Source organism: Aspergillus japonicus (genome assembly GCF_003184785.1).
Source record: "Aspergillus japonicus CBS 114.51 unplaced genomic scaffold BO86scaffold_6, whole genome shotgun sequence".
Classification (NCBI taxonomy): domain Eukaryota; kingdom Fungi; phylum Ascomycota; class Eurotiomycetes; order Eurotiales; family Aspergillaceae; genus Aspergillus; species Aspergillus japonicus.
The window spans coordinates 276,550-304,152 of record NW_020291643.1 but is presented as its reverse complement, the minus strand read 5'-3'; the positions used below and the strand labels follow the sequence as shown (position 1 = coordinate 304,152).

General features: G+C 51.9%; 13 protein-coding genes and 1 non-coding gene across 14 annotated transcripts; 8 read left to right on the top strand and 6 right to left on the bottom strand.

Annotated features, from left to right (window-relative positions):
• The first annotated feature begins 844 nt into the window (after positions 1-844).
• BO86DRAFT_386233 (YqaE/Pmp3 family membrane protein) lies at positions 845-1,269 on the top strand. The gene is made up of 3 exons (XM_025671287.1): positions 845-880; positions 1,042-1,176; positions 1,241-1,269. The coding sequence occupies exons 1-3, from the start codon at positions 864-866 to the stop codon at positions 1,260-1,262; spliced, it is 174 nt and encodes a 57-aa protein (XP_025531162.1). The 5' UTR covers positions 845-863; the 3' UTR covers positions 1,263-1,269.
• Positions 1,270-2,364: 1,095 nt separating this feature from the next.
• BO86DRAFT_187226 (uncharacterized protein) lies at positions 2,365-5,035 on the top strand. The gene is made up of 2 exons (XM_025666639.1): positions 2,365-2,560; positions 2,627-5,035. Exon 2 carries the CDS (start codon positions 2,638-2,640, stop codon positions 4,744-4,746), a length of 2,109 nt encoding a protein of 702 aa, XP_025531161.1. The 5' UTR covers positions 2,365-2,560; positions 2,627-2,637; the 3' UTR covers positions 4,747-5,035.
• Positions 5,036-5,821: 786 nt separating this feature from the next.
• BO86DRAFT_396274 (uncharacterized protein) lies at positions 5,822-6,751 on the top strand (the record flags this gene model as incomplete). The annotated part of the gene is made up of 1 exon (XM_025673390.1): positions 5,822-6,751. The coding sequence occupies one exon, from the start codon at positions 5,822-5,824 to the stop codon at positions 6,749-6,751; it is 930 nt and encodes a 309-aa protein (XP_025531160.1).
• A 1,887-nt stretch (positions 6,752-8,638) lies between these two features.
• BO86DRAFT_187209 (phosphatidyl synthase) lies at positions 8,639-10,511 on the top strand. The gene is made up of 2 exons (XM_025666638.1): positions 8,639-9,425; positions 9,488-10,511. The coding sequence occupies exons 1-2, from the start codon at positions 9,058-9,060 to the stop codon at positions 10,446-10,448; spliced, it is 1,329 nt and encodes a 442-aa protein (XP_025531159.1). The 5' UTR covers positions 8,639-9,057; the 3' UTR covers positions 10,449-10,511.
• Positions 10,512-12,298: 1,787 nt separating this feature from the next.
• On the top strand, positions 12,299-12,996 carry BO86DRAFT_187197 (uncharacterized protein). The gene is made up of 2 exons (XM_025666637.1): positions 12,299-12,533; positions 12,587-12,996. The coding sequence occupies exons 1-2, from the start codon at positions 12,433-12,435 to the stop codon at positions 12,963-12,965; spliced, it is 480 nt and encodes a 159-aa protein (XP_025531158.1). The 5' UTR covers positions 12,299-12,432; the 3' UTR covers positions 12,966-12,996.
• A 1,490-nt stretch (positions 12,997-14,486) lies between these two features.
• BO86DRAFT_t57 lies at positions 14,487-14,576 on the bottom strand. The gene has a single exon. It is a non-coding gene; the product is annotated as a tRNA-Gln (tRNA).
• Positions 14,577-14,824: 248 nt separating this feature from the next.
• Positions 14,825-16,876, bottom strand: BO86DRAFT_386224 (lipase ROG1 family protein). The gene is made up of 2 exons (XM_025671286.1): positions 16,419-16,876; positions 14,825-16,355 (listed from the first exon to the last, which is right to left on the bottom strand). The coding sequence occupies exons 1-2, from the start codon at positions 16,496-16,498 to the stop codon at positions 15,020-15,022; spliced, it is 1,416 nt and encodes a 471-aa protein (XP_025531157.1). The 5' UTR covers positions 16,499-16,876; the 3' UTR covers positions 14,825-15,019.
• Positions 16,877-16,992: 116 nt separating this feature from the next.
• rex3 (putative RNA exonuclease Rex3) lies at positions 16,993-19,461 on the top strand. Its single transcript, XM_025668750.1, has one exon. It carries the CDS (start codon positions 17,367-17,369, stop codon positions 19,374-19,376), a length of 2,010 nt encoding a protein of 669 aa, XP_025531156.1. The 5' UTR covers positions 16,993-17,366; the 3' UTR covers positions 19,377-19,461.
• A 342-nt stretch (positions 19,462-19,803) lies between these two features.
• Positions 19,804-20,305, bottom strand: BO86DRAFT_304669 (60S ribosomal protein eL22; the record flags this gene model as incomplete). Its single annotated transcript, XM_025667631.1, has 3 exons — positions 19,804-19,930; positions 20,005-20,201; positions 20,270-20,305. Coding segments are annotated over 3 exons (360 nt in total), but the record flags the coding sequence as incomplete, so codon positions are not given.
• Positions 20,306-20,657: 352 nt separating this feature from the next.
• Positions 20,658-21,152, bottom strand: BO86DRAFT_187146 (uncharacterized protein). The gene has a single exon (XM_025666636.1). It carries the CDS (start codon positions 21,083-21,085, stop codon positions 20,837-20,839), a length of 249 nt encoding a protein of 82 aa, XP_025531154.1. The 5' UTR covers positions 21,086-21,152; the 3' UTR covers positions 20,658-20,836.
• Positions 21,153-21,191: 39 nt separating this feature from the next.
• BO86DRAFT_386221 (DIM1 family thioredoxin-like protein) lies at positions 21,192-22,278 on the top strand. The gene is made up of 5 exons (XM_025671285.1): positions 21,192-21,501; positions 21,561-21,594; positions 21,651-21,698; positions 21,791-22,033; positions 22,120-22,278. The coding sequence occupies exons 1-5, from the start codon at positions 21,421-21,423 to the stop codon at positions 22,143-22,145; spliced, it is 432 nt and encodes a 143-aa protein (XP_025531153.1). The 5' UTR covers positions 21,192-21,420; the 3' UTR covers positions 22,146-22,278.
• A 141-nt stretch (positions 22,279-22,419) lies between these two features.
• On the top strand, positions 22,420-24,071 carry BO86DRAFT_187079 (translin). Its single transcript, XM_025666635.1, has 8 exons — positions 22,420-22,768; positions 22,860-22,896; positions 22,978-23,031; positions 23,105-23,238; positions 23,357-23,462; positions 23,527-23,612; positions 23,666-23,815; positions 23,873-24,071. The coding sequence occupies exons 1-8, from the start codon at positions 22,703-22,705 to the stop codon at positions 23,945-23,947; spliced, it is 708 nt and encodes a 235-aa protein (XP_025531152.1). The 5' UTR covers positions 22,420-22,702; the 3' UTR covers positions 23,948-24,071.
• BO86DRAFT_386220 (glutathione peroxidase) lies at positions 23,964-25,541 on the bottom strand. The gene is made up of 2 exons (XM_025671284.1): positions 24,909-25,541; positions 23,964-24,775 (listed from the first exon to the last, which is right to left on the bottom strand). The coding sequence occupies exons 1-2, from the start codon at positions 25,192-25,194 to the stop codon at positions 24,195-24,197; spliced, it is 867 nt and encodes a 288-aa protein (XP_025531151.1). The 5' UTR covers positions 25,195-25,541; the 3' UTR covers positions 23,964-24,194.
• Positions 25,542-26,376: 835 nt separating this feature from the next.
• BO86DRAFT_396266 (CTAG/PCC1 family protein) lies at positions 26,377-26,815 on the bottom strand (the record flags this gene model as incomplete). Its single annotated transcript, XM_025673389.1, has 2 exons — positions 26,377-26,668; positions 26,775-26,815. The coding sequence occupies 2 exons, from the start codon at positions 26,813-26,815 to the stop codon at positions 26,377-26,379; spliced, it is 333 nt and encodes a 110-aa protein (XP_025531150.1).
• Between the last annotated feature and the right edge of the window lie 788 nt (positions 26,816-27,603).

Here is a 27,603-nt window from a genome sequence, read left to right as displayed (position 1 = left end):
ACCGCAGATGGCGAAAAAAAAGGCGGATATGCCAAGCGTATTCCAGGCAACAAAATTAGAGATCTAAATAAAAAAAAATTCTGCGGAAAAAAGGAACAGAAGGCTTTATTTGTAGGGGACACAAATTGTGAAGACCCGCGGTTCAGTATGGGGTAGGTTCACAACTAGCAATCAGCGAATTAGTTAGCCAGGCGTTGTTAAGCAGGCTGAGGAGGGAACCCCTTACTGAGCGAGGATCTTGCGACTACCGGGTGACATTCATGATGGTAACCTAATGGACCCTCCAAGGTGTGCTCAATGCATTTCAATGTCGATACAACGCAAAAGTCAACCACCCTCGATCCTTGGATGGACTGACGCTGCAATGCTCACCTGAAGCGTCGAGACCAATCAGTAACGGGGTTTCGCATCAGCCACAGCAGGCTGAGCAAGTATGACGTAGCATGCATCCCACGAAGCCGTCATACTGAGAAGATCATCTCATCGGGATGGCATGAACGAAGGTTTGGCTGGGCTAAGTACAGTACAGTGTACGGAGTCGCCAATTTGTCTATTAACCAGGAATAGGCATTAGTTAGGCCCAATAGTTGGTCTAGTTAGTAGGTACCGTGACGCTCTACGCCCTGCTCCCGAAGTGGTCGGTGCAGAGCCAGCGGGCAGTTGCTTTGCCCACCCAGAATTTAAAAGACTCCTGTGGTCCCGCTCCTTCCTTCTTTCTCCCTTCTCTTACTCTTCTTCTCTTCTCATCTTCTCTCAGATCTTCCACCTCTTGAGACTCTTCATTCGCATCAAGCCTCTGATAACCAACGTTCCACCGTCCTTGATAACTGTTCCCAGACAATCACTCCACCCTCCCATTCGTCATGCCTTTCACTGCTTCGTAAGTCACTTCCGCCCGCAATGACCCTGATCAGTGCACCAGGTAGCTTGCCAGCGGTCTGGACTTTCTATGATGCAGTTCAGCCCGGGCAGCTTCTGTAGTACTCTACCCGACGAATAAAGAACCATCGCTAACACGGGATTTGTTTTTTTCCTGGACAGTGACGTCTGCAAGATCATCTTTGCGATCATCCTGCCTCCTCTGGGAGTTTTCCTCGAGCGCGGATGCGGTGCTGATCTGCTGATCAACATCTGTTTGACAATCCTGGGTTGGATCCCTGGTATCATCCACGCGCTGTACGTTGCCTTTCCTACCACTGGTTGAGTTGCTGGGAACGCCATTGCTAACTAGCGTCTGCAGTTACATCATTTTTAAATACTAGACCGCCTGCTTGTTCACCGCCCGATCACCCGGTTCAGTCGACCAGCATTCTTCGTCCCACGATTGTATCCCCCATCAATTGGCAGCCAGCATTCCAAACTGAACGGGGGAGTGTTATCCGTGATCCACGATGCTGTCAGCTTCCATTGAATTGTTCCGCGGGCTTCCGACCGGGTCTAGCCTAATTTGACCCCGCCAATGAATCTACCGTCTGCTCCTGCGCTTTACTGGATCCCGAGCTACGCGGGTGGAGATGTCATGTCAAAACACTATGGCGATGGGGTTGCATCTCTCCCATCTTGTTTTTTCTCCCTATGTCTCTGATGTCCGTTCCTCTGTCGTGGTTCCTTTGTTTTCTTTTTCTTTTTCTTTTTTCTTTTCGATGATACCAGCTCATTGTGATACTGGGCTTTGCTTGTACTGTTGGCAATGATCAGCTTCTAATGATTAATGGCAATAATTCACATTACTTTTGAGAAACCATCGTTCCCCGCAAAAGTGTAACTGGGTGCACATCAAGGTAGCTGATCGGAAGATGGGGTGGGCTTCTTATCCCCCGACTACACTATGGCGACGATTGATGGACATTGATGAAGAGAGACAAGACCGGAGAGACATAATCTCCACATGTATCAAAATATTCAGGCACAAATCAGCGCCCAACGGTAAAGAAAGGACAATTGTTCGACTAATGCTGCATCGTGAGACCGATCCAGGGAGCAGTACAAAGACCCTGAAATCCAAGTCAGCTGACCTGACATCATCCTTCAAGTCACTCTGCAGCATCGGCGCTAACACGGCGCGTATCGCATCAACATCGCTCTCTCTGCCAGCCCCGCAGCCATTGGAAAGCGCTAATCATGCCGAAGAAAGCCCATCGGTTGACTACGTGTAGCGCATCTATGACAATATCGCCATGTTTCACACAAGCGCCTACAGGGGGCGCAGTCTCATTGTTATCGTCTCACATTTTCGCCTTGTTGCTTTGCAGCCACTCGGCGCCATGACGGAATTCCGTTGTCTCCTTTGACGCCCACGATGACAAGCCGATGGCAAAATGTGGAATGCGCGGGTCTCTAATCTCTGAAATGGGACGTTTACCCCCTTGACGCTGCCGACCTCCCCAGAATTCAGTTTATCATGTTCTTTCAATCGAGCCGGTGCTAGAAATCAGTTTGTTTGTTCGAGCACTGCATGCATCTTTTGCCAGTGCCTTCGTCTTGAAATCTCAGTAGAATGGTATCACGTTTCTACTAATGGTTGTGGAGGCAGATGAACCTCTGCAGTGTCCAGATTGATGTAAGAAAGATTGCTTTCTAATTGCATCGTGGAAACATGAAATCGACATGCTAACCTAAATTGTAGGTTGACACAAAATGTTACTGTCTCTTTCTCTATGGCTACTCATCGCAGCACTATCACTTCTTCCGTGTCTCGCTTCTACTTCGCAATCTTCTTATCCTACCGCGACAGCGTCGTCTTTTCTCAGTATAATACCCAGATGTGCTCGAGAGTGTGTTGACGAGTTCGTAATCTCCGACTATCCGGATGATGCGTGTGGCAAAGCATGGAATCTCGACTGTTTATGTCGGACGAATACAACCAGCGGCTATACCTTGGGCGAGGCTGCGTTCCGATGCAGTTTGTCGCTGTGTCCCATAAAGACCATCTTCTCCTCCGACCTCTACGACATTTGCGACTCAGTACCGGGAGCTTTGCCGCGGACCCATGCCACAATAACAGCTACAGTCACGTCGACTCAGAGTGCAACTGCGGTAGTCACCACTTCCTCGGAGTCTCATAGTGTCGCCTCTACGGTATCGTCTACCTCGGTACCTTCTCAAACTCAAACTAGAACCCAGCATACAACTTCTGTCGTTATCATCTCATTCGGCAGTCCGACCACTGTATCTGACCTCATTCATTCGACCAGTGGCACCTGGACCACCTCCAGCAGTACGACCAGTAGTAGCAACAGTACCTCGACCGCTGCTGCTGCTGCTGCCGCCGCTATAACCACTACGCACAGTAAGCTCAGCGCCGGTGCAGTGATTGGCATATCTGTTGCTTCTGGAATGGCGGGATTTTTCCTCATTGGAGTGCTGGTGTTGTTCTGGTATAGAAAGAACAAACGTCGGGATGCAGAGGCTCGAGATAGGAACTTCTTCGAAATTGGCGGAGTCATGGCCGAACCTCCAGATTTCGCTTTCCCGCCTCGGCGGCCAACGGGACCCAGGCCCATGCCCGGCGGCGGCGGCGTGGACAGGGACTCGGAAACGTCACACTTGATAACTCCTTTCGAACCCAGGCTTCATAACCCGACGTTTGTTGCAGATACACCACGACATCGGTATGACGAGGATTCGATGAGATTACATAGTCCCCACAACATCGGTTTCGCCATATCTTCTAATTCTGACGCGGAAGCATCATTAGCGCATTCTACTCCGCGGACGCTCTCGAGCTTGCTCCCTGAAAAGCCAACATACGGGCTGTATCCGGAGCCACTGAGATGGAGTCGGCAGAAACGGCCCGGCAGTGTGGGAACGCTGTTCGAGGAGGATGTCACCAAGCCACGCAGCTTCCTTGCCAGTCCTCGGTTGAACCAAGGTCCATCTACCTGGTCACGCAAACCGCAACCCGACCGGCCTCATAAAAGAGCTCCAATGGCCGGTCTACCCGCCCATCCACGCGCGATGTTGCATGGTTTCCGAGAGGGCCAAGAAGGAAAGCTTGCTCTAAGAGGACCAAACCGGTATCACGGACCGGGATATGGAAGCCCTGCGGAGACAGCCTCGCACTCGAACAATGTTGTTGGAGGTTCGACCCACCCTTCCCCAAGGTTGAGTAACGAAGATTATACCGATGCATACTGGACGGATCGTGATGCTGGTCACACAAGGCCTGCTAGAACATCACCTTATCTTGATGACAGCCCCGGGGGAGGCCGGCGTTTGATATACGACACAGACCCAATTCCTTATCACACAGCTAGCGAGGGACCCCAGTCCTCCCGACGCGAATCACGCCATTCAGGAAGTCTGCGGCCCCTCACCCCGGTACGAGAGATCAGGACACCGAACCTCGAGATTCCCAACTGGCAATACGAGACTCCGACCGGCAGCCGGGTCCCTGTCGGTCTCCCACGCATGCCGATCTCGAGGTCAATCAGCCCGGCGCAGGAAATCGTTTCCTGGCCGCGGATTGTGCGACAGGATGATATTCGGAGGGTGCAGATTCGCCGGGTTACGCCCGAGCCCGATGAGGAGCCGACAGCAGCGGCCTATGCGCCCCGTGGTCCCTGGCATGATGAGGACGGTTATGGTTCGCGATACGGAGCCCAAGCACGCAGGACGTCCTTCGATTCCGTTTCGTCAGCCGACAGTCTGAGGAGGCCGCCTGTTCCGAGGAAGCCGGTGCCAATGGAGCAGCGCAACCTGACGCCTTCGAGGCAGGGCTCGGATCTCATCCTCCGGGTGGATTGACCGGGCTTAATGCTCGCTTCTGCTCGCTAGCTCGCTCTGCATAGTGAGTGGCTCAGTTTTTCCTTCTTCGGGACATTGCTCTTTATGGCTTCTCCTCGGAGAGTATGTCCGTCTCTTTTTTTGTGTATTATAAACTATTCGATCTATGCGTATATATATATCGCGATATTGTGGGAACTGCGGAGATATTTTCAAAGGATGCTGTCAGTTGTGTATACAGTATTTGTTAGGCGGGTAGGCGGCTGGGTTCAATCTAGATGTAGTTGTGAGAGCTTGTATCCAGTTTCATATTAGTCGTATAGAGTTCTTTGGGTGTACAAATCCGAATATACTATGTAGTAGAAGATAAACCCTATACATAATCACCTTACGTCGTTAACATCAACCTCTTCAGATCATAAGATAAGAGGAGGACTACTCTATACTTCATTATAGTCTTCAGTGGTGCCAATTGCAAATTGGGATCATTGAATCAATACCCGTGACTTACAACAGAGAATCGCATTGCAACCGACACAAATCACGTGAAACATCCTCGATAATTGGACACTCGCATATACATGGTCATCGATGATCTCTGACTTAGTGGCCGGATACTCCCATGGGTATATTCATTCATGATCTTGGAAATAATAAGCTATATTCGATTACTGAATAAGAACAGTGGCCACGGAGTACAGCTGACAATCGCCGATGACCGTTCCAGACCATAACGCCTAAGCTGGCATTCCTCGATGTATAGCTTTGTCTTGGCTCTTCATTCATGGAACGTATGAGTTTGTCGGGGTTCTTCTTACTGTCGGCAAGGTTGAGACCTCACAACAAAGGCCCGGCCTCACTCAAGAGAGCCATTGTTCTTTTTATTCCATCCCACCTTGATGACGCTTTTCGAGAGGGAGCTGAGAGATGCTTCGAGGAAGCGGATGATTGGGAGTACGTACCAGGTTGATAAAGAGAAGTGGGGTCGACCTGAAAGGTCTATATAAGGATTGTCGGGAGCAGTCTCGTGCGCTTTATCTTCTCCTCACAACCCTAGAAGCAGGCTTACTTAGTTATTTTTGAAGATTTGGAAAAGATGAAGGAAGAATCGATCCCCCCCGCCGACCCGGTGCCCCCAGAGGAGATGGAGATGGACTGTGATCCGGCGTTGTGGCCTGAGCCACCGGAGCTGACCATCATCCATTCCCTCAATGAGGCCGGGGTGGCCTGTGTGCTTCTTGGAGACCTGGCGCTTCGAGCCTACGGCCTGAGCATTTATCCAAGGGGCATCGATCTGGCCGTCGCGGACGAGGACATCCGGCGTGTCGAGGAGGTCCTTGAGGGCCGGGGGCTGGCATTTTGTTTCGACCGCAGGTGCGCCCTCTGGGACGAGGCCGACCAGTACTTCCTCTCGGCGATCCACTGCCACCTCACCGCTCCCGGCAACGTCAATGAGAGCACTAGGGGGTGGAACAAAAGCGTCCTACACATCTGGGCGCGATCTGTGCTCCTGGAGAAGTTGCCGAATGGTATCCTCGTCCCGAGCAACATCACCGCCCACGACGAGGACTTCATGCTGACCTCCGATCCCCGCCTCCCCGAGCCTACCCCCGACCTGCTGGGCATCCAGCCCACTCGGTGGGTCGGCCGCTGGGGGGCGGGAGTCGTGATCCTGACGCCCAAGAGCTTCCTGGAGCAGATGTTCTGGCACGTGCTCCGGGACTTCCGTCCATACGACGCCAAGTTTAAAAGTCCCTGGGAACTGCACATGTGCAGGCTCGCCCTCTGGATTTCGAACCAGGCCCCCGGTGCCTACGTGCTCTGTCCGAGCCTCGCAGACCTCAGCTGGTCAGCCGCGCGGCAGTTTCTTGAACTGCTGACCAACCCTTTCATCGGCCACCAAGACGCATGGAACTTCTTCTTCTTCCTGCAGAGCGTGTGGCACAAGAGCGGGTTACTGACGACAAGCCCGCGGCAAGGCAGACCCATATTCCAGGCTGTGGAGGGCGGCTATTCCCTGGATTGACTAAGTTGCGGCAAAGATCGCTACTGTTGGTGTTGTCGCCTCCGGCTGGATTGGAGTGTGTTGGCCTGGTCCGCTTTCTCTGTTAGAATAATTCAATAAGAAGAAGTAATAGTACGAATGATGCTGTGCGTCCGTCATGTGTAAGATTCGCCAACCTTGTTATCCCTCATCCGAATAGCCTGCTGTGCTATTTCTTTACGGAACAATGTAGGGATGTCTGACTGGTTGAAAATGACCCCTGTAGCATATAACTACATAGTAAGTCTGAATTCACTCAACTACATGAGGAAGGCTAGTGGCTTGGTGAAAAGACCACTAATGCAAGCCCCTCTTTTCTATCTCCGGCCGGCAGGGGGAAGGCCGATGGAGGCTGCAGTGTCCGAGTCTCCGAGATGTGACCTGACCCACAACATCCCCGCGGAGAGGATATGACACACGCTGAGTTTGGGATGGGGAACCGAGGGAAAGCAAGCGAGTGCAGTGATATCAGAGTATTCTTGAGAAGTCCCAACCAAGGAACCAGAGCCATGTGAGAATCAATCGGAGGGTAGACTCGGGGGGTCGGAAGTAACGGAGGGAGGAGAAGAACAAGAAGAGGCAGGCAGAGTGAAGGAGGAGCCTCTCTCGGCTTCGATGACGTCAAGCCCGGCGATCGGTCCTGAGGCAGTGAGGCAGCAACGATCCAATCGGCAAAGAAAATGGCAAACGCATCCTAGGCAGAAGGTTTCACAATTCCACAGTTCTCAACTATACCCAAGACTAAACTTGATTGAGCACTGGCTCAGGGGAAGCTAAAGACATGTGTAACGTCACCGCTGATAGTTATAATAGGGCCTACTACTGATGTTACTGTTTTTCATGGCATGTTTGTACCACTCCACTTTCATTATTGATTGCGGGTAAAAACGCCATGTACGTACTTTGACCGGTGTCTAGAACAATAATGTACTGTACTGTAGTTACACATGCAGCTGGATGTACATAGTAACATAGTACTCCGTAGTAGTCCGTGGTATTGAGCTTACCAGCATCCCCTTCACCGCTTTGTGGCTACTCCTGCTGTATGGATTGTTTGTTTAGTTTCCATCCATCCATCCATTGATGTCAACGACTCAACCTCTTCTCAACCTCCCCTCCCCCCCCCACTTTTCACTGCTCTCCGTCTTCCCCTTGGCTCTTCCCTCAATCTCAACCGCGTTCGCCTGTTCTATTATTGAGAGTATTATGATATCAAGTCCAACGCGTGTTGAACTGTCAAGTTCCAGTGATGACAGACCCCACGATCTTCCCTCGACCCAAACCGGTCTGCAGCGGGAGGAAAAATCCAGGTGGAATGAATGAATGAATTTGCGCCGAAGAGCGAGTTTGCATCACTTCCCCCCCCCCTCTCCCCCCTCTCTACGGGACTGATGCATGTCCCTTGTTCGTTATCGTTGACTTTTCCCACATGTTTTGGCGCCCTGACCATAGCTCTGGAACGAATCAGATTCTCGGTTTGGTCCATTCACATCATCATCAGGCATGAGATGATGGGGCGGAGTGGAAGTCTGATACAACCCGCACCATAGACGGACCCTCTTGCTTAGGCCTTCAGCAGTCAGCCTTCAACCACCGGAAATGACATACTTTGGTTGCGGTGGGGTTTACATCCAGCTGCAGTGACCACAACACACAAGGAATTCCGACTCACCACTAGGATCGAGCGGTTTTTTCTCGATGACGGTACCACGGGCTGGGCTGTACTGTCTGTCCCGATTTTCACTCGGTGCCTCGAAAACTAACTACGTAGAGCGCATATCATAGATGTCCTCCAACCACTTGCATGTACACCCTTTCCTATATTAATAGCCCCGGGTCCATTGCATTTCCCTCTCAAACCTCAAATCTCTTCCTTTCATATCCACCGAATACATCTTTCTTATTGCATCCTTGTGCTGGAACCGCTGCGGCCCTTCCGTTGTGATCTTCCGTGTCCACGCCAAAATTGTGTGGGCTACTGTGACAAAACACCTCGATTCCAAATAGACTGTGTACGGAAACAGGTCCTCTTGTGCAATCTCTGCTGGCTCCTCCTCAGGATCCAGTGATCGTCTTGTTTACACATACTCAAATTCTTCCGAAAGCTTCGCAGACTTGCGACCAGTTTTTCCCCCAGGGGCATTCCTCTCAGCGATTGATCGATCTGTCTGGCCACCTCAGGGCAGCTAATCGTCGACCATTTCTTGTTCTCATCCGCGGACCCACAACGCGCTCCACCCACCCACACATCATCGTCACCCCGGGACTATCCTGTTCCACGATCCACAATGACTACTACCGACGGTTTCGGTACCCAGAGGGTATGTCGGCTGTCCAGCCTGGATGCTTCTCGGGCCGGCCTCTACGGCGGCCCTAATGTAGTCCTCCCTCCCAAACATTTGATGGCTTCTAGCGATTTTCATGATACAAACACCGCAATGGAATTGGACAGGCATCACTCAGATGTCGAAACATCGTCGGAAGATGGTTCCGTGCGCGTTGCGTCCCCGGTCCCTGAGCGACACCTCACTACTGCTGATCACTTCGCTCTGGGCTTCGACATTGACGGCGTCCTCATTCGAGGAGGAGAGGCAATCCCCGAAGCGGCCGCTGCCCTCAAGTACATCAACGGCGACAACCCATACGGGGTCAAAGTGTATGTTTCTTCCCTGCAGCACCTGTTCGCAAGATTGGCCGGGCTAACTTTTATTCTTTCAGTCCTTACATCTTCGTGACGAACGGCGGCGGCAAAACGGAAGAGGAAAGATGCTTGGATCTCAGCCGTCAGCTGGAGTTGGATGTCTCCCCCGGCCAATTCATCTGTGGCCACACCCCAATGCGAGAGATGGCCGAAAGATATAACACCGTGCTGGTCGTTGGTGGTGAGGGTGAAAAGTGTCGTCATGTAGCCAAAGGCTATGGCTTCAGGGACGTGGTCACTCCCGGAGATATCATCAAGACACGACACGACACTACGCCATTTCGCAAGCTTACCGACGAAGAATACAAGAATTCTCGGGTCATTGATTTTAGCAAGACGAGAATAGAAGCGATTTTTGTGTTTGCCGATAGCCGAGACTGGGCTGGCGATCAACAGATTATCTTAGATGTGCTCCTGTCTCAAGATGGACGTCTTGGAACCAGATCCGAGAAGTTTGACGAGGGCCCGCCTGTCTTCTTCTCCCACAACGACGTGGTATGGTCGACCTCTCACGAACACACTCGCCTCGGCATGGGAGCATTGCGGGCATCTCTCGAAGCATTGTACAGAGTCGTCACTGGCAAGGAGCTCTCACCAATCTCTTTCGGCAAACCGCAGATGGGTACGTACCAATTTGCTACCCGACTCCTGCGGCAATGGCGAAAAGAGAGCCATGGCATCAACAAGCCTCCGGGCACAGTGTACTTCATTGGAGATACTCCTGAGTCTGATGTCCGTGGAACAAATGAGTTTGACAAGACCACGGACACCAATTGGTTCTCAATTCTTGTCAAGACCGGCGTCTACCAGGATGGAACCGTGCCCCGCTACCAACCGAAGCATACTTGTGCCAACGTGTTTGAAGCGGTCAAATTCGCTATCGACCGGGAGATGGCCAAAGACGGCCAAACGCCACTGACTTCCGGGGCTGATCTGGATTCCGGTATCGACTCGGATTCAGCAGCCGCACGTCACTAGATGGGATGCTTACGCTGCCAACACCACTATCGACGCGGCGGAAGGTACCGACAAGTACAATCTGTCCTGGTCTTCCGTGACTTAGTTAAATCTCGGTTGGTCAGGGCATTGCAGCATCCTATTTCCTCAAGCATGTCTTCCTGGGGCATGATTTCCAGGATTCACTTGAGGCATGAGTTTACGATAGATCTCCTTTGGGTGCCACGGGTATGGAGTATGGATACATTGACTTGTCATGGGTTTGGAGTTCGCTTCTTTCTTTTGCTTTCTTCCATAGGAATTCAACATATCACTATAAATAATTTGAAATATTACTGAATCCTGAACCCAATCTGGTCTCATCTTCGCAATTGTTGCCTAACTGAGCTGGCTCGCCCGCCCCTTGTCTGTACTTCAAACCATCTAGTCTATGGCTAGTTCAAGACTTGGGTAACATTGCCGCGGCTACTAGACGTGTTGTAAAAGAGGGGCTTGTCGACACGGGCGGGGAACCCTTGTTTGCCTTGTTACAGGCCCGGGCACATGCACGTCCTTCCGACCGAGTCAACCGTCAGGATTGGATTTCCAGGACTCGCTCCACCAGGTGCATTAATGGTCGACTAGAGTCTGGAGGTGGAGCCCCGATGGGCGGACACGCTTGGCCTGGGTTTAGTGTATGCAGAATGAGCGCATCGATGCATGCGGGATTTACAAGTACATTCCGACCATGTGTACTTTTATGGGGAAATCGTGGGGTACATACATATATACGTATGCATTCATGTGAGCTTTGTTGAATGACAGCTGTGCTGACTTGTTGCCTGTTCGTGGATTATACGAGTACCACTGAGTGCGGGGATTGGAACTATGTTCGGCCTGAGGCTGCTCATTCTTCTCCTTCTCCTCCTTCTCCTCCTTTTCGAAGTGCAGCAACAAGGTCCTACTGAACCCAGCTAGAGCCCTACGACCAGATTACGGAGTATTAATGACCGTAACAAAGCTGACTAGTCTCAGATCAATGTCATGCAATACCCCTCTCGATCACTTGCAGGACCGTCTGCACAGCATCACTTCCAGGGTCTTGTCTCCGCCTCTACTGTACAGTACCACTCTCGCATTCGCCATACCTACCCATCAATCCAGCGAAACTCCCTGCAACAGTTGTCCACCAGGTAAGAACTAACCCGCTCCACTGATTCCTGGAGTGACGAAGACCCAATCGCGCCGCAATAACATATCAACTAACGCATTGGCATACAGCCATCGGACGTGACGGCTAGCGCTTCTCCAACAGAGAGTCCAATCGTATAACCCTCCAACTTGGGATCGACAGTCCCTCTAACCTTGAGTACTATATGAGGCATCCCCTCGGCAATACCGGAACGGCCCAAGCGTCGTGCAACCAAGCCCCCGGTCATCCTCGCCACACTTAAATCTCACCACTTGCCTTAGCGTTGGTGGGGATGGCGGGGGTGGGGGTGGGGGTGGGTTATCATAGACTTTCACTTTACCTTTCCATTGAGCCGGTCCTGGTCGATCACGAAGGTCAGTGTTCTACAATTGTTTCGTCGTTGGCCGTTCAGCAGGACTTGGCGAGGATGTGCCATGTTCACTCATTCTTTGGGGTCCGAGGTTATCCGGCTGCGACAGATCCTCCTGATCCTGAACTTCGAGTTCTACCTGGTAACGCTTGGAAAAGGATTTTACTTCATGCTAGGTCTTTAATGCGGACGTAAAGTATTGTATCGCGATTGGAGTCAGGCAAAGGAACTGAAAAGACAGACAAGCTGGGAGCCACATCTCACCGTCCGCAGCTGCAGTGTTTACTGTTCTTCACTCGTCAATTATACTACGATAATTGACCAGTGCCAATCGGATTTATGTCGCGCTACTTCGGAAATGTGACGAGTTGTCAGGTGAAAATACTGTTTTACAGATCTATCTATAAGTGCAGGTAAGCTGAGCGACATTCCGCTACCAATCTGGCTCGTCCACATCTGAGTCAATGACACGCCACAAAGAAAGGGCCCCTCGCTTGATGCCACACTTTAACCGGACGGTGTGCATCACGGCGCTGCCCATGGCCGAACAGCCTACAAAGCCATGGTGAGAGCCCCAGTTCAAGGCAGCAGAGCACCACTCATTTAAGGTGTCGTCAGTTGCTTCAGGCACGAAATAATCGTCACCCACGGCAGAGTGAAGACTGTTCAGTGCTACATCACGGTGTATGAGTTGTCCTGGGCACAGCTCCAGGAAACGGTCATTCGGCTCAACATTCAACAGCCTGTAGACGCCACGGGAGAAAGTGCATTTCAGATTTTCCAGCTCATCCTCCTCCAGATCCCAGCGGGCCTGGGCTTCGAGGCTCACCCGAAAGTTACAGGAGCCAATTGTGCAGCCCGACAACCGCCATGGTGGGCCCCATCGATGAGAGAGAAAACCCCTGCACTATCTCCTCGTTGTGCCGCGCCATGTATCTCGGGCGCCAGGATCAATGGCCAGCGCGCATTCAAGGTCTCTTGCCGATGGTTGATATGATCCATCAGGATCTTGTTCGACTCACTGAGGAGCTCTACGGTGGTCAAGACAACCCCGCGCAGCTACGGGTTCGGTGCTCGTGGGGCCTGCTCGCCGTCGCTCTCGTTGTCTAGGAGATCGTACGCCCTATGCCATACCAGCCGCTCAAATCCCGCGACAGTGCAAGTCCACTCCACGTCGACCTGGTCTCTCACGGCCGGCGGTAGCTGCTCCCAGGCTTCTTCGTTCTCGTCGGGGATAAAGACGAAGATGATTAGCGGCTTGGCCTCCGGCACACGCGACGGCATGTGATCCTCGAACTCATATTCGCTACTATCGTCATATTCGTCGTCGCTTTCTCCAAAGTCTTCTGGGCCCGTGTTGAAAGAATTGAAAGGTGTGGCTCGCAATAGCGGGTATTCCGGCCGCCCTGCCGCGCTCCGGTCGACCCCAGGGAGCTTGCTCAACCACTCAGCGGTCCTTGCCATTTCGTCCTCGTTGTTCATGGTCTGATGCTCCGGGGGTGTGGTAGCGCCAGCGAGGGCACGGTCTATTAATATACTCATGGTATCTGTTCTTCTCGCGGCTCATCGAAATCCTGTCCTGCTGCCTCGAGAGAATATGCTATGGTGTAGGTGTAGCGTAGGTGTAGTGTTTCTGAACACTTCCTCATAGCATAGGAGCTAGCCAATGCTGAGCACACGCCCTTTTGACTCGAGACTTGAAATATGGTGGTAACTGCAGCAAAAAAAGAAGTATACTGATAGATGCCGTTGAAGCCGTTTGAGCCGCGCCCATCACATCCTCAGGTCTCCTGGTGGCGCATCTTCCAGTAGCAGCTTTCCATTAACAATACCTGCTTCTTAGCGATCCATTGGTGTACTGAATAGTAGGATATGCTGTTGTTATTATGAAACTTGCCTCCATGTTTACTGTAACACGCGCCAGCGAAGGGTTGGATCCTAAGGAAGGTGCGGAGGGTTCCAGAGGACCCCGGTCTCCAAGGGGAGAGGTTGTAATAACACGATCAGTGTGCTACATTGACTGACAGACTCTAGGAGGCAACGTCATTGTCTCGATTCACCAGGACTAATTTGACAGGCTGAGTTGACAGTGAAGGCTGTACTCCTGTCATCCAAACAAGTGTAATCCCTTGTGCCTTGACGCATGTATGAGACCAGAGTAGTGAGATTGTTCGATTACTCCACTGATTCCAAGGTGAAGAAACTAAATAGCGATCAGGCCTTCCCCCCTCTTTCAAGCATTCATACTCTACAATTAGACAGAGGCCGCAACCACCCCCAGTCAATTAGGGCTGATTACGGTACCTGATTCATGGGCAAGTCAACACAGCACCAGCAACAAAGCGCAGTAGGTAGGTAGATTTGACTGACACTCATAGCGCGCCCTTTAATGCCATGTTTCTACCATTCAACCCCCAAGAAATAAGGATTGTCCGTTCCTATTGAAATCGATGGTAGGGTCATCATCGTTGGTAATGTGTCGAGCGGGAAAAAAAAAACAAGATGATGCAAAAAGCTCAGGTCGTGCCCGGGTTCGAACCGGGGTTATTGGAACTCTCTGTTAAAGTGACTTCAAAATCCAAAGTGATAACCACTACACTACACAACCTGTAGATGTCGTATTGAGCTAATTGTACCCTTATTATCAACCTCCAATTTTGACAGGAAGATTTGAGCTTGAATTATCAACTAGGTTTGTTTAGTGCTGATTTGCGATATGGTGCTAATTTGCAGTGTTCGGGGCATGGTTCCAGTTGGTCGAGGGCGGAGCTTTTGTTTTGCTTCGCAACAGGGTAGGGTTTATTGGTGTAGGTGATATTCGGGAGAAATTATTAACGGAGAGTGAAGAATGTTTGTGTAGTACTGTAGGTGTGGTTCTGTCTATCTAGTTTCCTACATACACCAAGCGACTAACTAACGCTTTCCTCGAAAAAGCATTACCCTGTATGCTGTCTTTATGCATCGAAAGAAGAATGCCACGTCTTTCTACGGTCGCTTTGGCCTCTATCCTAAATATACGACCTCCCCAAAAAACACGATGATGGGCAGGGTCTATATCTCAAACTCCTGGTCTAACCAATGCTTCACAACCACTTGACCCTCGTTGAATCCCCTCTTCTTAACCCGAATGATGATGGCGGCATGGCTATGCCGATGGTTATGGATCCAGACCGGAAATTTCCGGAAGCCCACCGAGTTCAGCGAGTCGATGATGGAGAACTGCGCCGGAGTCAGTGCCAGCGTGGGGAATTTCTCGCTCGCAAAACTGTCGGTCGTGCTGCTGCGCCGGAGGAGAGGCTCGATGTCGTCCTCATCAAGTTTGCTTTCCAGGTCCGTCGCGGAGGAGGTTGTGACTTGACGCCTCTTGGCTGCGTCGGATGTCTTCGTCGTGTTGTTGGATGTGGTGGTTGAAGACAGATAATCGGGCTTCTGGCGAGCGCCGGCGCTCTCAAAGACCTCCTCGACGACGTGTTGGACCTCGTTGACTAGGACGGGCACGCGGTAGCGGTCGAAGATCTTGCGCGAGTGTGCGCCTTCGTGGTGGCGGATGCGGCGTTGGCTGCGGAAGTTCTGGATCACCGCGTTCAATAAGAATAGGGGCACGCCGATGATGACGAAGACCGTGAAGAAGGTCTGGAATGGCAAGTTCGTGAAGAAACTGGTGACCTGGCGCTGGAGCTGCTCCAGCCAGGACGGACGCTGGGGCTGGACGACGGCGACGGGCTTGGTGGCATCGATGATGACGGGCTCGTACCCCTCCACGTAGTCGAACTGTACGTTCTCCAGGTCCTCGAAGGGGTTGATGGTCGAGATGGCGGTGGTGTAGAAGATGGTGGATCGGTCGTTGACGATGTTTGAATAGACGCAACGATGCTTGAAGGTCTTCAGCGCCTTGATGAAGATGCTGTCCGGATCCGCCAGCACGCTGAGCAGCGGGCGCCCCGTGTCGCGAAAGTTGTCGATCATGAACAGCTGCTTCCCCGACATGGAGATCGTCCGTGGCCCCACATTGTTCCACAGGAAGCCCCAGGTCCCCTTCAGCGGGGTGCGCACCCCGACGTGCGGCGAGACGAAGGTAGTGAAGTTAACGGGCTCCAGTTTGTCGAGCCACCCCCGCGCGTAGAGCAGCCCCAAAGCGTATCGTGCCACCAGCCCTCCGAGCGAGTAGCCGACGACACTCAATTTCCGGATGTTGTGGCCTTCTTCGGCGAGTCGCTCCAGGGTCTCTTCCACCTCGTGTGCTAAGCGCTCTCCACCGAGCTCAATGCCGTCGTAGGTGTAATTTCCGGAGTTGCGCTTTGCGGCAAGGATGTGGAGGCGGTCCTCCGTGTATCGGTCTCTCAGGGAGGTGGCGATGAAGTCCAGGTGGGAGGGGTTGCCCCATAGTCTGACGAGACAGGACGGTCAGCCGAATGCCTCGTTGTCTGCCTTAGTCAAAGGGTCTTCTTACCCATGGACCAAGACGCAGAGATGATCTGCCTTGCGCGACGTCTCAGCCGGCGTACGGCCGTTATCAAGCTCCAGCTCCATAGTCAATATGTGGGAATCAAGAGTGTCCTCTTGCGGTCAGGGTCAACAGGCGGTTTAAGTAAGACCTTCTCAGCATTATCCGCCAGTCTTCGCCGGACTTAGGCACGGTTCTATCGCAATTAAAGGGGCCATGTGGCTGCTTCCTTCGTTGTCCGACCGTCAAGAATAGGTTCCCTAGCAAAGGGGAGCCCAGCAAGCGCTGACTCAGCCCGATAACGAGACGTCATCGCCGGTGCCTGATGCAATGAATGGCCCAGAAGGGCCGGTGGCAGTTCACATCAGGAGTCTCGGACTGATCTTACACAGACTTGGTAAGACTGGGTATTATGCGGTCATGTTTAGATAGGCCATTGTCGTTGCATAAGCCTTCAAATGTTCCAAGTGAGGATGGTGATTGAGGTTAAGGAACAGCAAGAAGAGTGCGCCTTTGTTTGTTCGTGTCTGGTGTTTGCATCGTTTGCACCGCGGTCATCTCCAACACGTGCAGTCAGTCTAGCCTTCGGACGCTTTCCCTTTTGACAACCACTCGATATTGAGTCTCTTTGTTATTCGGGTCTATGCAAGGAATCAAGACAGACTGGCTACCTTGACTAGATGCTGAGCAATGATTTTCGGCTCGCTCGCATCTTAATTCGACATGATCTTCTGTTTCCAGCGCCAGGACTAGCCGCACTACTTCTCCCCCGCGGCTTGCCAAACACCCAGTCATTTATCCATACAAGAGAATCGCAACACCTGATTGGTCTCTGTTTGGGTGCTTGCTGTGTTGCAATCCATGATGAGTATTGGTTGTCGCTCTTTTGGACTATGATCTCTCATCTTTTCCTGTATTACTCCTTGAGCATCTTATCTTTACCCACCTCTCACAATGTTCGCCCCCCTCGGCTTGTTTAAGGACATACCTTGTCCGGAGGGCCACAGCTGCTCTCTCTTGACTTGCATGTTCTCTCACAAGGAACTCGCTCCAATTGATGATAGTCAGAAGATCGCCTCAGCTGTTACCCATCCATCTAGTGAGAAGCCCGGAAATGCTGCCTTGTTTGGGAAGTCGGCTCCCACAATGTCAGCCGCAGCAGATATGACTGAGAGAGAACCGAAAATCTTGAAGAGGGATCCTCCACCAGCCCCATTCAAAGCTACAGACGCTGGACCAAGTGCTTCGGCCAAGTCTTCACCTGCACCTCAGCCGTCGGCGCCTTCACAGCCGGTCAAACTACAGTCACTGTCTCGAAGGGTCTCTCCGCCACCGAAACCAGTATCAACGGCAGTCAAGACGAATGCGCCTACGCCTGCAAGGTCCTCGGCGGCGGCGGCGGCGGCGGCGAATTCGCGCCCGCCGAGGCAGGCTCCCCGGGAAAGTTTGAATCCCCGCATGTTGACGAAGGCGCCTGCGCCGCATGGAACCAGATTGTCTATCCTGACGAAACTGCATGCTGCCATGTCCTCGCAAAACGAGAAGATCGCCAAGGACAAAGACAGTAAAGACAAATGGCTTGTTCTCACACCAAATGAGCTCGTCACAATGGCCCTGGACGAAGAGGAGAAGACCGCCCGAGGCAATCCGAGCATATATGCTAATGTCATCAAGCTTCGCATCGTCAGGTTCATGAAAATGACTAAAGAGGAATGGACGACAGAGGTCAAGAATCACCTGAACGAGCGGTACTACAAAATCGACCCCAACGCGGAGCAGCCGAGGCCGCAGGCTCTTAGTACTGGGTTGACTGCAGAAGCGGAGATTGCCCTGGCAAGTCAACTGGTTACTCCAGCTGAAGGGCTCGAACAGTTTGGATATGTTACAAAGGCACCTTCAGCTGCGGAGGTCGAGAGTGCCAAGAAAGGCGTCGCAGGATCCAAGGGCTGGGAGAAGTGTGACCGGTGCGCTGGGAGGTTCCAGGTCTTCCCAGGCCGTCGCGAGGATGGTTCTTTGACGTCCGGGGGAGAATGTGTCCACCACCCTGGCAAGCCGTTTTACCCTCCAAGAAAACAGACGGATCATATAACCGGACACAAGGAAGCTTACTATTCATGTTGCAATGAAACGTTGGGTACTTCTTCCGGATGCACCAGAGGCAAGACTCATGTCTACAAGGTGTCAGAAACCAAAAGACTTGCTTCTATCCTCCAATTCACGGAGACGCCAGCACAACCATTCAAAGGGCCACTTCCACCAGTCTGCTTCGACTGTGAAATGGGCTATACCACGTTAGGGTTAGAGTTGATCCGACTGACCGCGGTCAGCTGGCCTCAGGGCAAGGCACTTTTGGATGTTCTTGTCAGGCCGATGGGGGAAGTATTGGACTTGAACTCGCGATTCTCTGGTGTCTTCCCTGAACACTATACAAAAGCTATGCCCTATGAGGGTTTCCAGAAGGAGGCAGACGCGACACCATATGAAAACGGTGAGGTAGAGGAGCCAGCCTTGAAGGTTGTCGATTCGCCGGCTGCAGCCCGCGCTCTGCTATTTAGTCACCTTCAACCGGATACGCCTTTGATCGGACATGCAATCGACAACGATCTAAATGCTTGTCGGATAATCCACCCGACAATCATCGATACCGTCATGCTGTATCCCCATCCGCGCGGATTACCGAATCGAATGAGCCTGAAGACCTTATGCCGAAGACATCTCGACCGCGACATACAAACTGGCGGTAGTCTCGGTCATGATTCGAAAGAGGACGCAATTGCTACAGGTGACTTGGTCAGAGTCAAGGCAGTTGAGACCTGGAAGGTTCTGAAGTCGAAAGGCTGGCAGATCCAAGGCGACAAACTAGTGCCCCCACCAGGGACAGAGGCAGCTGAGGCTGGATCATCAGCGGGGAGGCTTGGGCCCGGTGCCGGTCACAAGAGAACGAATGCTAGTCTGGGGCATTGAAACAACGCCATCGACACAAGCCGCTATACTGCAGTTATCCTTATATAGTGTGATACCCATCCTACGTCTACGTTCAAAGTAAAAAGGGTTTGAGATATAGGTTTGCTTCATTGATTCATATCTACCATTCATAACGTCATGAGTAGATCGAGCGACGACGCGAGCCCAGTAGACGAGTGTGGAGGTCGCCTTTTCAGGTGTAGAACGTCCACTGCCTCGAATCCAGACCGAGCGAGAAGCCAAGCAGGAATCCCTCCCAATGCGCACACCTATAATCTCCAACCAGACTCGTCCATCCTAGTCCCGGTGCATGAAAAAGTTGACATTCGCAGACCCCCCAATAGCCGGAGTGAAGTTTCCAAGTCTGATCATATTTTCCGCGTTTTTATTTTTGGTTGTCTATTTGCTGCTTCCGGAAGGAGAGAATTTACTCCTCATCCTCCTCACCCTCGTCGTTGACGACGTTGTAGAAGCGGAGCTCGTAGACACCCTTGGAGGTGGAGACGACGCGGAGCCAGTCACGGAGCTGCTGCTTCTTGAGGTACTTCTTGGTGCTGTGGAGAGGGAAAGATAACCGGATCAGCGAATTCGCTCTCGCCTCTATATTGTCGTACAAAGGTAGACTTACAGGTACTTAAGGTAGCGGCCAGAGAAGGGGATGTGGGCAACAACCTCGATCTTGCCCTCACCAGCCTGGGAGATGACGACCTTGTCGCCGAGGTTGCCGACACGGCCCTCGACCTTGATGCGGTCGTGGAGGAACTTCTCGAAAGCAGAGAGGTCGAAGATCTTGTCGCTCACGGGCTGGGAAGCGTTGATGACATACTACAGAAGGAAAAATTAGCTTTCTGCCTTTGCTTTGTAGTTTTGCGATCGGGGTATTTGAAACATACCTTCTGGGTGACCTTCTGGGCCTTGCGACCACGAGCCTATTTGTCGGGGAAAAACTACAATTAGCCTACTGCTCCATGATGGCGAAATCCCAAGAGATGTTCATGTATCCATGATCCCAAAGATTTTTCTCAATCAGTCTGAATTTTCCAGCGCCAGCGCTGTCATGTCCAGACGATCATGGATAGATGGACTCTCATGGGGGAACAGCAAAGCGATTTGTGGAAAGGAAACATACAGCAACGGGAGCCATTGTGACTGTAGGGGGGGATTTTCTCGCGGGGGATAGAGAGAGAAAGTAGCTGGTCGCAAAGAGGTGAGTATCCTGCGCCTGATGGGAGATGGGGGGGGGGAAAGAAAACGTCCGCTAGGGTACGGGATGGTCAGATCTCGCTGGTGAGGGTCGAGTGCGCCCCACTAATCCGCTTCGGGCATTGTGGATAGGGCTTGATTTTGTTGATTAGGGCTTTTGGTTGTCATTTGATTGGGTTGGAGTTGTGGCCTGGCGCTTAAGGCAGACGTGTATTCCTAAGGCAGAGATGCCTCGCTTCTGGTCGAGATAGCCGACGCTAGTGAACTAGCGGCGCACGGGCCCCCATGCCGACAGGATAAATACCTCTCGCCGCCCGTCTCTCTTTAGACTTTTTCTTCTTTTCTTCTCCAGCTCTCTTTGCCTTTTGGCTTAGATCAAGTGTAGTATCTGTTCTTTTCAGTTTAATCTCTGAAAGTGTTCTAAGGAACACAACATTGATTAATCTTATTTTTGTACCCTGTGGTCTGACCTCTGTGCTTGCGCATGTCGGACCACACAGTGTCATTGGGCTTACACTACCCCCAATCGACGCGAACCTTTTTTCATCAATTTTGTCGGCTTGCCGACTGGTTGGAGAAGAAAATCTATTTCTTGTATGAGCACTTTCGTCAATCATACTTGGTCGTCCATATAATACAACTATTCCTGGCGACTGTCGCGTAGATGTAAATTGAAGCACCTCGAACCTTCTTCGGAGAAGTAAAACGCTACCCAATTGTCCCCGCCCACTACTCTTCTTCATCTGTTCCACGTGATACCGAACTAGATTTCTTGTTTGTGACTGCAAACGCTTCCTCTCGAACCTCACGACCATCACCAGAATCGCATCCGTAGTTCATCATGGGTTCCGTCGTGTTGCCGCATCTGCGAACCGCCTGGCACGTCGACCAAGCCATCCTGTCTGAGGAAGACCGACTTGTGGTGCGTACCGCCTCTCCGCTACGAACGACACCCGACTGATCAACCTATGCTCGTAACAGGTCATCCGATTCGGTCGCGACCATGATGTCGACTGTAAGCTTCCTTCTTTCCCATCCTCGGTTCCTGCGTCAGCTAACCCTCCGTACCAGGCATGCGTCAAGATGAAGTCCTCTTCAAGATCGCCGAGCGGGTCAAGAGTACGTAGCTGGAGGAGCCTTTCGCTTCTCACCCCAGCCCCCAGGCACTTCTTTTGGCAGGTGATGATCACTCACACAAAGGTTCTCGGCAGACTTCGCCGTGATCTACCTCTGCGACATCGACGAGGTCCCCGAGTTCAACACGATGTACGAGCTCTTTGACCCGATGACCATCATGTTCTTCTACCGGAACAAGCACATGATGTGTGATTTCGGCACGGGTAATAACAACAAGCTGAACTGGGTGCTGGAGGATAAGCAGGAGATGATCGATATCATCGAGACCATCTACAAGGGGGCCAAGAAGGGCCGCGGTCTGGTGGTCAGTCCTAAGGGTATGTGTTCCTCCTATCGTTGACTTGCTTGGGTCGATGGTGTTCTGTGGGGGCTTTGCTGTATGGCTGACTGACTGGATGTGTAGATTATTCGACAAGATATCGTTACTGAGCTGGCTGGTTGCGTTGGCTGTGGTCTTGGGGGTGGATGGATGGGAGGTTTTTTTTGTGTCGTTCTTAGTTTAATGAGTTTATGAAATGGGTAGAGCAGCTTGATACGCGGTGAGATGCACACTATTCTAACTAGATGGTTTTTGAAATGTAGTAGATTGGATGTTAAGATATCTCGTGGCGGGGTGTTTTTCATGCTGCGAAGATATAAATCTCACAGCTCTCTCCGCCACGCAACATATCTCGCTTTTAGGAATTCCACAGGATAGACATAATGACACTCGAATAATCACACTGCACAAATTCCTAGCACTCTGACTTCAGAATGATAGCCCACCTGCTGCGATTCATTTCCGAAATCGTCACAACTGAAGTAAATAGACCGAGCGGCAGAATCTCCTTCCTTCCCTCCACCTCGAGCCCCACAATTTCTTTCTCACGGCGTTACCTGACGTAACAATCGAACACCCTTCTACCACAATTTGAACCGAGTCAATCAGCGAGAATCAAACCCCCACCAACAATTCCCTAGATCCAGAAGGAATTCAAGTCCTCAAGATGATCGACCACCAAATCTTCGAGGATCTTCAGTCAAAAATCGACGAAGAGACCGCCGTCCGCGATGTAAGAAGCGCAAGAGCTCCGCGCCAAGCCCTGCCCCCCCCCCCCCCCCCCGCGGCGAAAAAGCAACGGCAGCTGAATAGCTACCAAACAGGAATTGCATGACATCGTGCAGACGCTGGCACGAAAGGGTACCTATTCCCCGCAAGTCAAAGAGCTCCTATGGGGATATATGATGTGCAGGATACACGTCCTCTGATGATTGGTTGCAGGACGATCCACGCAAGCTATTCTTTCGCGTGCCCACTCGACGCCTGCTGGTCAATGTATGTTACTTCAATCTCTGGAGTGGGTTCTTGGGGCTTTTCGAAGGAGAAGGAGTAGCTGATGGGGAGATAGTGAAACCTGTTCTCGACGATGTGACTAAGGCGATCTTCGCGCAGAGAGATGAGGTCTCGCGTTTGAGGGTTGTAGCGGATAAGCACCCGTTCTACAAGTACAATGGGGTGTGGACGCGGGAGCTTCAGAATCTGGTGCGTCTCTCTGCGGCTTATTCTCCTCTGCTCTCGTTATGTCGCTGCTGCTAGAGGGTCGTCATGGACAGAGCCTCAGTGAAGATACGAAGGGACGGAATATTAACCACCCTGCTAGGTCTCGTCGATTGAGCTCTGCGCCTGGCTAGGCGGTCTGGAAGAGTACAAGTCGAGCCCCTCGGCTTCCTTCTTGACGATTGAAGAGGTGGGGAAGTTTCTGGGTGGTGAGTTATGATTTTCAGTCTCGGTAAGAGGGTGTTTTGTGTTACTGACTCTTGTCCACCACAGTGCCTGTCAACCTCAAGGAAGAGGATGCTTTCCATCTGACCGTTGAGGAATATCTCCTCGCGTTGATTGCTATGGTGGAAGAACTGGTCAGTGACCCCCCTCCACCCCTCTCAAAAATGCCTCTGAGAATTTGGTACAGTCTCGTCTTGCGGTCAACTCGGTCACACTAGGTGACTACACGCGCCCCATGCAGATCAGCAACTTCATCAAGGAGTTGTTCGCTGGCTTTCAGTTGTTGAACCTGAAGAACGATATCTTGCGGAAGAAAAGTGATGGGATCAAGTACAGCGTAAGTAGTTCCGGAGTGCTGCTGCTGGGATGGCAGGCTAATTGGCTTGTGACACAGGTCAAAAAGGTGGAAGACGTTGTCTACGATTTGTCGCTGCGCAACTTGATTCCTAAGGATGGAGCTACTGCTTGATAAGGTTATTTTACCACTGCGTTGGGCGGATCTCAACGACCTTGATGGGTATTCCGTTCTGGTTCATATTAATCAATACACGGAACAAGGCAGCTCGTCAGAATCAAAACGAGCATTGTATTCATAAAGGCCACCACCTAGAAGAAACGAAACAACAAATAAGGAAATGGTATCACACTTGAAACGACCCACGCAACTTCCCACGAACCCGAATTAGACTCTCCCAACGTAATCGGATTTATTCTGTTTAGAGGTTGGCCTCAGCACCCTCAGCAGGAGTCGGCGCGGCAGCCGCCGCCGTAGCAGTAGGAGCTTCCTCAGCAGCAGCAGCACCCTTAGTCTGGGAGGCCAGCTTGCCCTCCTTCCGCGCCTTCTCGATCTCCTGGACGATCGGCTCCTTCAGAGACTCGGGCTTGGTCAGACTGGCCCAGCGGCCGACCACCTTGCCGTCGGCGGAGATCAGGAACTTCTCAAAGTTCCACTTGATGCGCTTCATGCCCAGCAGGCCCGGCTGCTCCTGCTTCATCCAGGTCCACACGGGGTGGGCCTTGTCGCCGTTGACGTCGAGCTTGCCCAGCACGGGGAAGGTGACGCCGTAGTTGAGCTGGCAGAAGGACTGGATCTCGTCGTTGGACCCGGGGTCCTGGCTGCCGAACTGGTTGCAAGGGAAGCCCAGGATGGTGAAGTCCTCTGGGTACTGGGCCTTGAGCTCCTGGTAGAGAGTCTCCAACCCCTTGAACTGCGGGGTGAAGCCGCACTTCGAGGCGGTGTTGACCACGAGGACGACTTTGCCCTTCACGTCGGTGAGGGGGAAGGGGTTGCCCTTTTCTGTTTTAATTCAGGAGAGATTAGTTAATGCAAAGGAAAGTTTGGGGAAGTTCTTATTTTTTCTTTTTTTTTTTTGTTATTCTGGTGAGGGAGGGGTTCGACGAGCGAGCGGGGGAAGGGAAAAAGGACGTACTATCGACGGGCTCGAAGTCGTAGAAAGTGGTAGCGGAAGACATGTTTGCTGCGGAGGATGAACTGAGTCGCAGATGGTGGGTTGGTGAGAGGGTGAAGTATAGTTGTTGTGGTTGTCGCGATGGACGAGGACGAGGACGAGCAGTAGTAGTAATCGCAAAGAAACAGGAGCTGTTGCGGAGCGGGGAAGGAAGCGGAATGCAGGATTGCGCGGAGAACGAGGGAAGGATTAACCGTGGTGTGGTCGATGGTTTATATGCGATGGACGCGATCAATGGGCGGCGCATGGGGAAACACCTTTTCAACCGTTCGGGTTGTTTTCTGTACCAACAGTCCAGAGAATTACTTCTCGGATGTTCAGTTCATTTGTCTGGACCACACGTCTCTATCGGGGGTCCACGTTTCCGAAATCCGAATGGAGACTACCTTAGTGGAGAGACCCTACTCCGAGTTACTGACTGACTGACTTACCGACTTACTAACTTACTTCAGTGATCAGAAGCAGCAGAAGAGGAAAAAAAGAATAGGACGATGTCATCATCCTTCAAAACGGCGGGTCGATCGATGGGAATCGGGTTTGTCATCTTTGGCTGTCCAGAACATCCCCCGGCCCCGGTCCTATTGCTGCTTTGGGAGATGCACTGACATACTATGACCGCTTGCTGGCCCTATCCCCTCCCCTGCGCGGATTAAGTAAATGAACGGTTGCAGAATTCCAAATACTGTCTCTCCATTAAGCTACCTTGCTACTCAGTCTAAATGAAATGGCCTACTGGAAATGGCCCGATAGGATTTACGCAGTAAGAAAAAGTGGAGTTCCAGGCTGACGAGCGACGACCGTTTTCCGATGCCCGTGATCCAATTATTCCGCCGGGTCTCAGACTCCGCTTATTGTCAGCGTTTTCGTGGTTCGGTGCCTTGCACATTCGATTTGAAATGTATTGTTTGTGGCTGTGTTCGAGTCTTATGAAAGGTATAGATGTACATGAAGCCAGCATGTGTTGCATAAACGTTCTCAGACAAATCAACCCGAAGCAAACCAGTCAATCAGTCGTATGTCTCCGAGAGGCGAGAACCGAAGAATCTCGTGTCAGCCACCGTCAGGACTGAATCCTTGCGCACTAACCGCACATATCTTCCTGTACAGCCCGCCCCGCGGCATGCGCTCTGGACTCTAGAATCCTCTGATGACCCTGCATGACGGTTTCCAGGGCTTTCTGCAAGCCCCGGGGCCCTGCCGCAAAATCCCTAACAAGGCCCGATCGGGGCCGATGCCGGATTGCCTGATCACACCTGTTCTGAACGATTCCTCCTGCCTGCCTTTGCGTGATGCAGTTGGACCATCCCTTGTAGATAGAAATGGCCGGCCACAGTAATTCTTCGTCCCGTCAATTCACTCTTTGCTCTCCCATCCGATGTCGATAATGAGGTAACCGCCCTCGTATCTTTGCCCCCCTCCCAGCGCAAACTCATTTCGCATCTCCCATTTCCAGCACATCCACATCCAGCTCCTCCATGACCCCAAGCACAACGCCTAGACTCTCCATGAACCCGTTCACCGCGACGCGGAGCATCCGGTTCGTGGTCGCATGGTACGTCGTCTCCAGGACGGTCTTCGCGGCCTCGTCGGCGGCTTGATCTCTGTCCGGGCTGGTCAGGGTCAGGGTGCGCTTGACGAAGGGGGAGAGCTCGGCGTCGACTTCGAGAGTACGGAGGGCAGACGAGGCGAGGCGGTTGGTTGGGAGGGGAAGGGAGATGGTCCTGTTGCGGCGGATATCAGAATTTTGTTAATTGGCGCGGTGGGGGGGGGGTTGGTTCTTCGGGAGGTTGAGAGCGAGCTGGAATTGTCGCGATGGGAGCTACTTACAGGTTGAAGGGGAACTCGGTGGCGGAAATGGAGGTGCTCATTTTGATTCGCGGGACGTGTAGATGCGGTCGGGGTAAAGGTAAGCTTGGTAGATGGACGATGGTTATGGGGCGTGGATTCTGGTCGGGGGGCTCAGAATCGAGCCAGCCCGTTGAAGCCTGGGCGGAGAGAAGTGGGATGTTCGATAAGAGATGAGTCAGCTTTGATGACTGAGGCTCATTATCTTGATCTTGTTTGCCAATACTCATCTTGGTCAAAGTTGTGACGTGACGTACCTCAACCGTGATTGAACATTGGTTCTTTTCCTGGGGCAAAATAAGGATACTTGATTTACACATATACCTAGCAGCATAATTAGTTCTGCTTCTACAGCTTTTACCGGTGTAATTGGGCAGCAAGCTTGATGCTCGCATCATCGTCTGCCTGGGCTCCATCCAAGAGACGCAAGTCGACCGTTACATTGGCTCCTAAGGCGATTGACATTGGACGTCCTGGGCACCGGTGGGGGGAGAATCCCTGTTAGTTGTCGTGCCATGCCCCGGGTTTTCCCCGTCGTGCCCGTCGGGATTGAGATGAGATTCATAGATCTGTTGCATTGTTGGAGAAAAAAGGGCCTGCTTGAACAATAGCCCTTTACAGACGGTCTCTTTGTACACGATAAGATTCTTCCTTGAGCAGTACCGAAACTGGAAAAAGTGCTGAACTTGTTGAGCTGGCTTTTCGTGGAGACTCTCATCCAAGCTGGAGGGGCAGGGCGATGCTATGGCCGTTTACGGTAGTGTATGTTCATGTACCTGACGGGATATATATTGATGATGAAATCGTGATC

Coding starts and splice junctions, on each gene's coding strand:
- BO86DRAFT_386233 (XM_025671287.1), top strand. Junction 1,177..1,240: donor CCTGGTATCATCCACGCGCT/GTACGTTGCCTT, acceptor TAGCGTCTGCAG/TTACATCATTTTTAAATACT.
- BO86DRAFT_386221 (XM_025671285.1), top strand. CDS start 21,421: ATGGGTTCCGTCGTGTTGCCGCATCTGCGAACCGCCTGGCACGTCGAC. Junction 21,699..21,790: donor GATCGCCGAGCGGGTCAAGA/GTACGTAGCTGG, acceptor GGTTCTCGGCAG/ACTTCGCCGTGATCTACCTC. Junction 22,034..22,119: donor TCTGGTGGTCAGTCCTAAGG/GTATGTGTTCCT, acceptor CTGGATGTGTAG/ATTATTCGACAAGATATCGT.
- BO86DRAFT_187146 (XM_025666636.1), bottom strand. CDS start 21,085: ATGACACTGTGTGGTCCGACATGCGCAAGCACAGAGGTCAGACCACAG.
- BO86DRAFT_386224 (XM_025671286.1), bottom strand. CDS start 16,498: ATGGAGCTGGAGCTTGATAACGGCCGTACGCCGGCTGAGACGTCGCGC. Junction 16,356..16,418: donor CTCTGCGTCTTGGTCCATGG/GTAAGAAGACCC, acceptor CTGTCTCGTCAG/ACTATGGGGCAACCCCTCCC.
- BO86DRAFT_187079 (XM_025666635.1), top strand. CDS start 22,703: ATGATCGACCACCAAATCTTCGAGGATCTTCAGTCAAAAATCGACGAA. Junction 22,897..22,977: donor GCAGACGCTGGCACGAAAGG/GTACCTATTCCC, acceptor GATTGGTTGCAG/GACGATCCACGCAAGCTATT. Junction 23,463..23,526: donor GGTGGGGAAGTTTCTGGGTG/GTGAGTTATGAT, acceptor TGTCCACCACAG/TGCCTGTCAACCTCAAGGAA.
- BO86DRAFT_187209 (XM_025666638.1), top strand. CDS start 9,058: ATGACTACTACCGACGGTTTCGGTACCCAGAGGGTATGTCGGCTGTCC. Junction 9,426..9,487: donor AACCCATACGGGGTCAAAGT/GTATGTTTCTTC, acceptor TTATTCTTTCAG/TCCTTACATCTTCGTGACGA.
- BO86DRAFT_386220 (XM_025671284.1), bottom strand. CDS start 25,194: ATGCGCCGCCCATTGATCGCGTCCATCGCATATAAACCATCGACCACA. Junction 24,776..24,908: donor CGACTTCGAGCCCGTCGATA/GTACGTCCTTTT, acceptor GAATTAAAACAG/AAAAGGGCAACCCCTTCCCC.
- rex3 (XM_025668750.1), top strand. CDS start 17,367: ATGTTCGCCCCCCTCGGCTTGTTTAAGGACATACCTTGTCCGGAGGGC.
- BO86DRAFT_187197 (XM_025666637.1), top strand. CDS start 12,433: ATGACACGCCACAAAGAAAGGGCCCCTCGCTTGATGCCACACTTTAAC. Junction 12,534..12,586: donor GAACAGCCTACAAAGCCATG/GTGAGAGCCCCA, acceptor AGGTGTCGTCAG/TTGCTTCAGGCACGAAATAA.
- BO86DRAFT_187226 (XM_025666639.1), top strand. CDS start 2,638: ATGTTACTGTCTCTTTCTCTATGGCTACTCATCGCAGCACTATCACTT.